The sequence below is a fragment of the Tubulanus polymorphus genome, chromosome 7 (genome assembly GCF_964204645.1).
Source record: "Tubulanus polymorphus chromosome 7, tnTubPoly1.2, whole genome shotgun sequence".
NCBI classification, from domain to species: Eukaryota; Metazoa; Nemertea; class Palaeonemertea; order Tubulaniformes; family Tubulanidae; genus Tubulanus; species Tubulanus polymorphus.
In genome coordinates, this window is record NC_134031.1 from 14,426,473 (window position 1) to 14,438,876 (window position 12,404).

Consider the following 12,404-nt stretch of genomic DNA (forward strand, 5'->3'; position numbering starts at 1 on the left):
AACATTTTTAATGCTGTCTTCTATGTGTAAATTATAGCAAAATCATCAATAAATCATATTACTCTAATTTGTAGATAATCTATGAACTCAAAAATTACTAACAGAGACTAATAGAAACTAAAAGACTAATAGGGGCCACTTCTGGTTTTAGTATAGATTTCAAACCATGATTTAACTCAACTCAAATCACAGCCAATTGAGATAATAAAACATCGGAAATCGACGTATTTTCACTTATAAGTCAAACTCGATTAATAAGTAACTAGGACCACAATATGTCAAACTGTTTCAGTTACGTATATTCTAGATTATATTCTATACTCAATCGCGAGTCTCCCGTACCGGTATATTGAAACTCGCTTCGATTTGATATATTCAATTATTTATAACTCTTGTAAATCTATCTGTTTGATATCTAGATTTCCGATGGAGCTGCAACCGACACCGGCGCCACACCCAGACAAACAGTGGCAAACTCCTACAGACCAACAAGTACCTTATCCTCAACAACCTCAACACTGGCAACAACAAACGCCTGGTTATCCTGGAGATTATGAAGGCCCTGGTGCAGTAGGGATGCAGCCCTATCCTGGAGGTCCAGGAGCAGCAGGGATGCAGCCATATCCCGGAGGCCCAGGAGCAGCAGGGATGCAGCCGAATCCCGGAGGCCCAGGAGCAGCAGGGATGCAGCCCTATCCCGGAGGTCCAGGAGCAGCAGGGATGCAGCTCTATCCCGGAGGCCCAGGAACTACAGGACAGCCCTATCCTGGAGCTGTCTATATGGTACAGCCCGCCATGACGCGACCGCATATGAAACTACCACGCGGTAAAGCGCATCGTGTGTTAGGACTGATTAATTTCACATTCGGTATCGTAGCTATGATAATGCAGATTGTATATCTGACTCAATATAAGAGTAACATGTACTACTCTGGTATATGGTGCGGAATATTGCTGATTATTACTGGTATTTTAGGTACTCAGATCATCAAGCGCAACAACCTCACGACCCCATGTATGGTATTTGCTATAATTTCAGCTGTGGCCAGTTGTATAGCGATGGCTTTAACCGCCATGGTCGCTGTTGTTCTGACTATACTCAGTGGAGGCGCTTTATACGTGATGACCGTCATCTACGTATTCATATTCGTCGCTGCTTTAGTAACGACCATTGTGCAAGCATCTTTCTGCTGTAGTTGCTGTTTCGTGTGAGAAACCGGAAGCAGACAAAATCAAAGTTGTCGTTTTTAGTCGTGCAGGTGCGCGAGCAGAATCTCAACATTCATTGTGATTAATCAATTGATCAACCTACTCTGATTGGCCTATTTACCGAGTCCCATATTTAGAACTCACTCTGATTGGCCTATATACCGAGTCCCATATGTAAAACCCGCTCTGATTGGCCTATTTACCGAATCACATCCACATGTAAAACCTACTCTGATTGGCCTATATACCGAGTCCCATATATAAATCCCATTCTGATTGGCCTATTTACCGGGTCCCATATGTAGAACCCATTCTGATTGGCCTATTTATCGAGTCCTATAATTAAAACCCACTCTCATTGGCCTATATACCGAAACCCATATGTAAATCCCACTCTGATTGGCCTATCTATCGAGTCCCATATGTAAAACCCACTTTAAAATGGCCTATTTACCGAGTCCTACATTCGAAACCCACTCTGATCGGCCTATCTACCGAGCCTTTGAATGTAACACACCTCTGGTTGGACAATTTTCACGTATGCATTACATCTGCATACAAATTCGAGTCATATATGTAAAACCCCATCTGATTGGTGTATAATTTGATTTCTATGTAAACTATACACTGATTGGTCCATGTATGATTGATTCTACGCCAATCGATCGATCTGAATGGCTCAAGTTAAACTATCGGATCGACCAATCGAAAACAAGCGTTTCATGTTAGATGTTAATAACCAATTTATTTATTCAAAAGTATAAGATATTGTTAATATTTTCAAAACATTTATCCGCCATTTTTTATTCGTTAAATGACGTGAATCTCAATGAACGAATGCCTGGGTAAATATTTGTTTTTCCTCAATTCATTAATTCATTAATTTCCGACCTGCACAATTGGTTGAATTAATATAATCTGTTTCAGATATATCTTTATTGCTTTTATATCGTATTTGTTATTGGGTAAATACATATTGATATATGATTACTGTTGGAATAGGAAAAAATAGGAAAAAATCTCATTCAATATTGTTAGCAATTTTATCATATTTTTAGAGTTATAGAATATATATGTCCTTCATGTTGTTTTAGTGCATGAACAAATTTTATTTAAATCACAGAATGTGAAAACGTTTACAAAACTAGTGCTTTTTAAAGATCATCACCCGTTTCTTCCTTAGAATAAAATATGAAGAAAATCAAATGTTGAAAAAAAAAATGAATTTCGTAAATGTTTAAACTTTCATCTTCGGTCGTTCCTGTTTTCCCGGCGACAGTGCCGGAAGTAGATTGATTTAGCCACGTTATGCAGAATCAAGTCAACAATTTCAAACAGCGTGAAGATACTAGCGCCGAGTAATAAACCCATGTAACCACCGACTTCACCTGTAAAACAGTTACAGTAAAATTAAGCGATGGACTGCTTTGGCGATCTTAGGCCACGCTAAGAAATACCGAGGTTTTCATCAGCCCTTTTGGAAAAGTGACTAGGGCGGCAGGTTTTCTATTTTTACCACCATTTAAAAAAAGAAATAGAAATAAAAGCCTAATTCAAAATTCCAAAAGTGACGAGGGTGACGATTTTTCCATTTTTTAAATGGGGAAATTTAGGCGTTAACGACCTTGAATCGGGATGGAAAGCGCTTCGTTACCGAAATACACACCCGCTACGGTAACAATTGGGTAGCGACCATGAAGAAAAACATTAAAGTGTGATCAGGTTGTTCATCGGATGTGTGTGCGGGAGTGTTTTACAAAAACAAACAAACAAGATTTCTGCACGCTGGATGCGCTTTTCTATTTCTTATTTTTTACTGACGTAGTGTTTTGACGCGCGCGGAAAATGAAACTGATGAGAAACGAACGACGGTTTTTTGCGTGGCCTTTACACTGTTTAACGATACACAGTTGTTAATCTAAAAGTTAGTGCTGGGGTATCGTTAGCGTCTAATATTTAGTTTTCAGATCATTACGGACGAGTACATCATTTGAATGACGGGTTGATTCGTTTAACTTTTTTGATTCATTAAAAAATCGGATAACAAACTGAAAATCGAATCGATGATATCATAGGGTGTTTTACTAGTGGCCACATTTACTGAATGGTTGCGTTTAGTTCTACTTACCGAGGAATGAAAACATTCCATAATCTGGGTATTGTTCGATTTTCCTGTAACTCAACTCTTTGAAATACATGTTCAATAAAATCATGTTATTCCTACGGAAAAGAAACAAACGATGGAAAATTAATTGACAACCAACGAAATAGGACTATGATTTTTGATATCCATGAATATTGATGACCCGTGTATGTCCTGATAGACCTAATAATGGTGTCATCAGATTTCTTATTCCAGAATGAACAAGGCCTATAGGCCCGGACACACTGGGCGATTTGGTCGCCCGATTTCGTCGCCCGACGAAATCGCCGGTAAAATCGCCCAGTGTGTCCGGGCAATCGCCTTCGGCGATTTAGTCGGCCGACGAAATCGCCCGAATCCAACATGTTGGATTCTGTCGCCGGCGATTTCGTCGCCGGCGACAGAATCGCCCAGTGTGTCCGGGTACGGCGATCAGTCGCCTCGAGCGCCGTATTAACCAGCCAATCACCGCTCTTTGATTTATTAAAGGTGGCGCTAGCAGCTGGTCGTTTCAAAATAAGCGGCGCTGTTCGCCGATTTCGTCGCCGACGAAATCGCCCAGTGTGTCCGGGCCTGTCGGCGATCAAATCGGTCATAAAATCGGCGGCGATTTCGTCGGCCGATCTCGTCGGCCGACGAAATCGCCCAGTGTGTCCGCGGCTTAACACTGTAGTTAGATTGATTATAGAACCTAAAGGAGCTTAGACCTAAGTTGTTAGATTGGTTAAACAATCAAAATAAGCTTCGACTTGTCTTATATTGTAACCATCAAGATGAGACTGAGTCGTAAGTATTTGGCTATAGAAATAGGCGATGGCCTTCACTGTGTCCAATATTGGGCCTTGAATCTTATTCTCTACCTTATAAACATATGTCTGTCATATCTATCTAAGTCGATTTCAAGAAGGAATTTTTGAATCGTATCTCGAAGATCGTATAAATGTAGTAACGTGTCACTGCGATAACCCTCTAATTGTTGATAGATCAAATCGAAGACGCTCTGCTCATAGTCGACCCTCTGCTCCCTGGACGACAGGTATTTCTCGCTGAATTGTACGACCAGATAATCGTCGAATAAGTCTCGCATGTACGCCCTGTCCGAGGTCATTCCAGTCCAGTTCATCGGCGTCGTCCAAAGCAATCTATATTTCTGGTAGATACCGTACTTGCCAACGTCATGTTGAAGATAGGTGGCGCTCTTTGTTGTCCCGTTGAACGGTGGGAATACTGTTGCGATGGCCAGCCGATAGATGGCAGCTACATCGTTGAGGATCGTCTCCGTTATTTGCTCCAGACGCTTATAATCGTTTTTGACGGTTGCTAGGAAACTCTTCACGCGACTCACGTCTTGTCCGATTGCTTTGAATATTTTAACGCGTACGTCGGTCGTCATGGATACATCGTCGAAAAATTCGTCTTGTAATTGCATCCATTTTTCCTTCAACTCAATAATGAAAGGGTCTAGTCGGGAGAGCTCGTTATTACGGACGCCGGGCACGTTCCAGCTTACCGGACCCTTTCTGAAGATGGTTTCAGATGCGCTCAATTTAGCCGTTAGATTGCTGTGCGTTGATTTCACGTATTCCCAATGGTCTATAAAGTACCCATAACCCGATTTAGCCATCGGAACCGCTTTTGTGCGAAATTCAAAATCCAGCTGCCTGAGTTTACTTGTGTCCAAAATTCGCCTGCTACTGTCGGTAAAGTTCAAAGAGTTAACGAACAATGCCGTTTCGTTAAGCGAGCGCCGAAATTGATGACGTTGCGTTCTCTGCGGTTCCGCATTAGACATGACGTCACCGAATATCTCAGTCGTGTAATACGAATCTCCTGCCTCAATCGCTTTGGAGATTTCGTCAAACAAATCGTTCAAACCGGAAGTTAGATATTCAATATGGCCGTCCCCTCGTTCGGGTGTGTAGTTTTCGTAAGTGGCCACCAGCCTCGACATGATATCGGCTATGACCTTGGCATGATGTGAAATTAAAGTCAAATTTTGGGCAAATTCGTTTTCTGTGATTCGTAAAACCTCATCGACGCACCGGCCGAACTGAACCCGACCCTGATCACCGCCGGTCAACCCGAGAATGGCCGTCTTCAGTTCCTTGTCGAATAAGTTTTGTTTGATTCGGACAAGGTCGTAGGATAGACTGTTCATTTTTCTACGCAAATCTTGCAACCTGCGAGCTTCGATACCTAGCCTTTGGTCAGTGAGCATTGTTTTCATTAAAGTTGCCTCCTTGTATTTGGGTAGGTATTGCCTGCCCAATTTTGCGGTACCTTTTTTATTAAATAAATCGAACACACTGTCTCCAATACTGGATTGTGACGTAGTTATGTCGTAGGTATGTTTTTTGCAGCTATCCGGGCATTTGCAGGCAGAATTTCTGACCACTTTGTAAAATTCACCTGGAAAAAAAGCAGGATCCAGTTCCCGAGTTGTGTATTAAGATTTAATTCTGGGCCCGGTTCAATAGTTGTGAGTAAGAATTGATTCTGAGAAAAGTTTGAAATTAATTTTCGACTCAAGAGTCAAACGTTAAACCTCTTTAAAACTGGAATTTTCAAAATACTAATTCTAGACGCCAGATATATTTTTGAGTTAGCGAATTTCATGATTTTTACCTTTGGCTTTTTTAATGGCGAGAACTTTGTATCCGTCGCAGTCTGGCCGGTTAAATTCAGGCCACTCGGATTCGGGTCTTGTGTATTCGTTATTTATCAACGGTCGCGGGACGCAGTTGAATCTCTTCACGATGTAATTGATAAAACATTCTTCCATGCATTTCCCGTGGGTGTAGTGTTTAAATAACGCCAGAGGGCGCTCCGAGCAGTTCCAATGCGGCGGAGGCAGGTTTATATTCTGAAAGAAGAATTGATACGTACGCGAAATCCTCATTAACGTATTCAAAGGATACGCGATCCTGTCAATACACAACTTCGTTCATTAGAAAATGTGTTTATCAAACGGGATTCGAACCCATGAACGTCAAGTCTTCAATAATTTGCATATTTAAGCTACCACCAATTCGTAGGTTCGAATCCCATTCAAAAGCACTTCATTCTAAAGCACTATGTGTAAGTATTTAATGTGTATATCGATTTTTGCAGTATTAAGAATGAAAACTTATCCGCATTTTGAAGGAACGACTATTCAGATTTTAGGGGTAACGTCAAGAAGTTTTTAGTCATGTACCAAAGAATACGTCCTCAATACAGTCTTCGAATACTAGTAGCGCACTGTTCATATCAATAAAGTATCTATTTTGCGAGTAGTTCGGGCTTGTTACAAGCTAGAATATAGGCTAGTCAATCAAATTGTATTTTCTCTGCAAAAAAAATGATTATTTGACAGTAATTCTACCTCGATAAGTTCTACAGCAAGAGAAGTCTCGGTTCCTGGAGTCACATGTGTCCCATATTCCGGTAGGGGGAGCTCACCTTGCTCATGCGCCATTATCTGAAATCATAATTATCGTTACAAACACTGGGAGTGGTCTAATTAACTAAATACTTATGGTATCAATGAAAACACGTCTTTTAGCCGTAATCTTATATTATAATTACCGTTACAAACACTTTATGTGATTTTAATCGACTAAATACTTATGGTTACCATGGAAATACGTCTTTATAGTCGTTATTTAAAATTGTAACTACCGTTACTAACACTGGGTGTGGTCTAATCAACTAAATACCCCGGTACTTATGGTAACAATGGAAATACGTCTTTTAGCCGATATCTTGCAATCATAATTACCGTTGCAAACACTGGGTGTGGTCTAATTCACTAAATACTAATGGCAACAATAAAAATGCATATTTTAGCCGATATTTGTAACTATAATTACTGTTACAAGCACTTGGTGTGGTCTAATCAACTAAATACTGATGGCAAAAAAATGAAAATGCATCTTTTTGCCGTAATTTGTTATCATAATTACGGTTGCAAACACTGCGGTCTAATTAAATCTCAATACTAATGGTCACAAGTAAAATGCATTATTCATAATTATTAGATTAGATTAGATTTCTAGCATACCCCTTCAGATCAAATAATAGTGTTTGCTATGAAACCGGAGCTGAGAGCTTGTTCAATTCAACAAATATGATTTTTGATTTACCACATTTTCACTCTCCCTATGGACTTAATGAAACTGGCATATCGTTAAACCTATTACGGTCTAGACTGATTAGCTATTAACTGATGCTATGAAGTGATACGTGACGGCATAACTAATAGAATATCATTATATAACGTAGTTCTGGAAGCTCAGTTATAGATATATTTTGCATGATTGGGCAAAGTACTCAAAGTTGATATAGACTATTGGGCCAAGTGGTTGAAATGAATACTTTTACCTAGGACTGACATTTTGAATTTACCCTTTGAACGTATGTAAGTTCTGGAGCAATCCAACTTAGAATCAAATAGAATGTATCAAATAAATTTATTCACAAAAACAATCTCAGGTAAATTTACGTACAATGAGTCCACTTGCACCTTCATAATTCCCGCTTATATATTCGTAGGATTCGACGTTCGCCACTATTCTCAAACCGGAATATAAACCTAAAACGAATTAAAAAGGAAATCATGTTTTCCCATTTCTGTTCATATAAACTCGAAACAGTTCTACAGTTCTTATAACTGAAACATTTGCGGAACTGGATCCTGACAGAAAATGATAAATATTAGAGTCTCATTATGGTTGATGCCAATACCGGGTATCTCAAATTATAGCAAGACCACAACTGTTAATAGAAACATTCAATTTTAGCATGCAGTTTTTTTCACATTAACACTTCACCATCAGATTTCAATCTTGTGTAAGTCATTAGTAAATCGTGTACTATGTTTATGTTTGTAAAAGTAGGTACCTTTTTCATAATAATAAAGAGATGAGTCAGAATTTCTTAAATGAAATCTATTCAAAATTAAGATTTCAATAGTTTTGCATTCCCACTATTTGATGTCTTACAGGGGTCTCGTCGTAAAAAAAAGTCTCAAATTGTACGTATATATATATTTCAGTGACTGTGAAATTATTACCGGGTTGTGTCATGTCCAGGCTGCCGTTATGCGAATTCACAAACGGTTTAAACGTATAACAGACGCCATAAGCAGAAGTTACAATTGGGTAAAAGTCATCGACATCGCACAGTTCGCCTTTCCATTTACAACTGTGTATTAGAAAGAAAAGTACCATAGACCTTTAAAACATCGCGTATACTAAACCTCGCCATTTGGCATATCAAATGTGAATTATTTTTGGGGGAATTTTAGGATGAAACTCATTGCAAAGGAATTTAATCCATCGCGAAAACTAGGTTTCATCATTTGATATATTAGAAATGGAATTATTAACAATGTTATAATTAAATAATATCAAAGGTCTTTTATGAATATTGTGAAAACTAAACCTCGTCATGTGGTATATCAAATCCTTAACCATTATGTTATAACTAGGCATTTAGAAATATTGAAAGAAAAACTGAACTTGTCACTCAATATTGAAAGAATGTAAAGTCAAACTAGTATTTCGTACAACAGAATTCAAGTTTATGAATTTTCTCTACGTCCTCTATGTTTCCAACTTCGTCACTTACCCTGATATGAGGTCGTTTATGTCCTGCCGACATCCTTCGTAGACCTTACTCAAATTTGACATGCCTTGTGTGAAAAAAAAATGAAATGAAAGGCTCGATTTATAAGGGAGTAAAAGCGACCTGTCATAAGATTCTGAAAATCACCAGGATTCGAACCAAAAACACTGTTAAATGGGACTAGTACAACACAATTCGAATCGCGGTGAACCCTAAATTCACCCAGTAACGATAACAATTTATTGACAGCTGTTTTGATTACCTGAAATTTCTGGACCTCTGTCAACGTTACTAAAAAAATCGATCCACTTTTCTTTATAAGAATTTGTGATCCTGCAAATAGTCGAATATCTCACCATGAAACAAACTATATAAATCAAAAATTGTTTATTTTTTTGCTTATAATGAATTAATTTCTGGATCCCCAAAAATGCTTATACTCACTGGCACATGTTTGGATTACAGATTGTAACCAATGGAAATCGTACCGAGTCGTTTCTATTGACAGTAACCGATACCGCGATTGGGTGAGATGCAAAATAGCTATAACAAGAAAATCAATTTTGATAAATCATTTGACGCCTTTAATTTTGTAGAATTTTGGGATAAGCTAATGTGGAATTGCAAATTTGAAATCGAAGTTTTAAGAAATTTGGGGAATTGTGAGATTTGGTGATTGGGTAGCAGGTCGACCGGGCTAATTAAGTCGTCCCGGGGCTTCTGACTCGATCCTCTTGAGTCTGGGTAGAAGTGGACGTCATTTCTTGTTTATGTTATTCTGTATGAATTACGCATGTGTTTTTATGTTTTATTTTCTTATTTTGAAATTTGTAACTTTATTGAATTTCGGAATCTTATATGTAATGTTTAAAATAAGGATCAATAACGAATTGAACTGAATTGTCACCTGAAACACATGCCATCAGAAGTCGTGGAGCCGTATACGACAGCTATGCTATTATAAATTGCAAATCGGGATCGTTCTCATGAAACCGGCATATCCGGCCCTGATATCGAACATATTTTCTAAAACTGTAGTTTAATATTGGAATTATATGTTTACACGTTTTTATATTGACCGCTTGTAACTGTCGATAAAATTCACGCCGGCCCTACACAGATCGTATATAGCTTTCGTCATTCGACCAGCATTCCATGTCAGGGTCTGACTTTTATATCAGATTTCCGTACCGTGTATACATCCGCCATTCAACCGAATAATCCGATTTACTCATCATTTCTATTTATGCTTGCCGCTTCTGATATAATCATACATCCATTTCTATTACAATAAATTCATGAGTATTCAATGCAATATAACATTTCGACGTTCAAATAGGGCTCATTATATAATCACAGGAAGACATTCTACATATTTATCAATAATGTTTTGCCAAATAGCGTTTATGTGTACACATAGACCTGTGACGTTTTGCGCAATCGATTTACGGTTGTCGTTTGTAAAATGCTGAATGCTTAACGTTGCTTAGGTTTCATAATGGTAACGTTTTACAAGGCGTCAAAAAATACTTGCAATTTCATTTGATGAAACAATGTTATGTTATCGGAGGATATTTGAATATACTGATTTAACTGATAACATATATCCATTCAGATATATCCTAACGTCTATGCAACTATGAAGAGAATCATGTTTCGTTTTATAAGTTTGTGATATGAATCAGTAAACATGAACACAATTAGTACTTCGTACGTTAATTTGATTTATAAAAGATATGAACTTTCACCAGGCCTAAATACAGTAGTCGTTGAATGAGTAGCTTTTGCCACGAGTATAGTAGCCTTTAATTAAATGAGTAGCTTTCGCTACGAATAAAGCAGCCTCATAAATGAGTAGCGTTTACTACGAGTACGGTAGCCTCGCGAGGAATAGCTTTCACTGCGAGTACAGTAGACTCATACGTTCAATGAGTACGTAGCTTTCGCTTCGAGCGCGGTAGCCTCATTAGTTAAATGAGTAGCTTTCAAGGAGTAGCTTTCGCATCGAGTACCGTAGACTTATACGTTCAATGAGTAGCTGTCGCTACGAGTACAGTAGCCTCATAAGGAGTAGCTTTCGCATCGAGTTCAGTAGCCTCATGAGAAATAGCTTTCGCATCGAGTTCAGTAGCCTCATGAGAAATAGCTTTCGCTACGAGTACAGTAGCCGCATAAGGAGTAGCTTTCGCTACGAGTATAGTAGCCTCATAAGGAGTAGCTTTCGCTACGAGTGTAGTAGCCTCATAAGGAGAAGCTTTCGCTACGGGTACAGTAGAATTATAAGTTAAATGTGGAGCTTTCGCTACTAAAATAGATAGACTTCAGTAGCGAAAGCTCCTCAGCGTACAGTAACCTCGTGAAGTAGCTTTCACTACGAGTACGGAAGCCCCATAAGTTAGATGAGCAGCTTTCGCTACGAGTATAGTTGCAGTTTTGCAAATGCTATCATTTACACATCTTAAAAAATAGGAATAAACTATGAACTCACTTGTATCGAATGATGACTATGAAACAGAACGATCCTATAATCCCAACACACAAAATCAACCATACAAATCTAATATAGAATAAAATCCTTTTCACTAAGGAATAAAGCTAATCTTCATATTAAAGAAACACTCAAACATTTTAGGCTACGATCTATGTATTTAAGGTAATTTATTCACCTTGTAAATAGATGCATTTTGTCTCGGTTTGATATAATGTATTGTAGTCAGAAAATGCCTTATGATTGATTACTAATTACCTACATGGATGACAAATGACTTACCGGCGGATCAGAAAAGGAGTAGAATCAACGATATAACTGATTCCATGCATTGTGGTGGATTCCATATAATTTCTTATCAGCATCAATACACTGGGCAATTCATGTTCACGGCTGGGTTCTTCATTTTTTTCCGTTCGGGGGTTCATCAGCGGTTTGGGTTCACTATCGATGTTATTCGATTCTTTGGTCTCGATTTGCGGGTTAGGTGCTTTGTAGATGTCCATCATGGTTTCTTCAATCGTCAACGCAGAGATCGACATAGACTTCTTTATGAAAATGTAATCTATTTAAAAACTCGTGCTGAAGTGCATTATTGAAAAAGTCCTCCCAAAGAAAATTAAAAATAAATACACGAAGTTCTTTCATTTTTCTATCGCAATCAGTTTAGATTGCATTTCTAAGGATTATTTTTGATTCTCTGTGCTTGTTGATTTCATATTTTGAGACAAATGTCTCTTATTGTAATGAATGAAATGAGACGGCGACATTCACAGTACTCGCTACAAACGACTGAATGAAACTGTTCATTGCTACTGTTAAAACTGTTAAGTTACTTTTTGCGAATAAACAAACGAAGCACATTTTTAAATGCAATCGCCCCCAGATGACTTCGGTAACTCAGTTATTAAACAATTTACGATAACATCATCCATGCATTTAATCGAAAATTATTAC

The 12,404-nt window shown here is 38.3% G+C and overlaps 1 protein-coding gene across 1 annotated transcript; it reads right to left on the bottom strand.

The window, feature by feature from the left end:
- Positions 1-1,859: 1,859 nt before the first annotated feature.
- LOC141909180 (uncharacterized) lies at positions 1,860-11,953 on the bottom strand. The gene is made up of 10 exons (XM_074799565.1): positions 11,730-11,953; positions 9,404-9,502; positions 9,222-9,292; positions 8,963-9,026; positions 8,406-8,536; positions 7,840-7,925; positions 5,978-6,215; positions 4,213-5,761; positions 3,338-3,429; positions 1,860-2,597 (listed from the first exon to the last, which is right to left on the bottom strand). Exons 1-10 carry the CDS (start codon positions 11,951-11,953, stop codon positions 2,455-2,457), a joined length of 2,697 nt encoding a protein of 898 aa, XP_074655666.1. The 3' UTR covers positions 1,860-2,454.
- Positions 11,954-12,404: the final 451 nt, after the last annotated feature.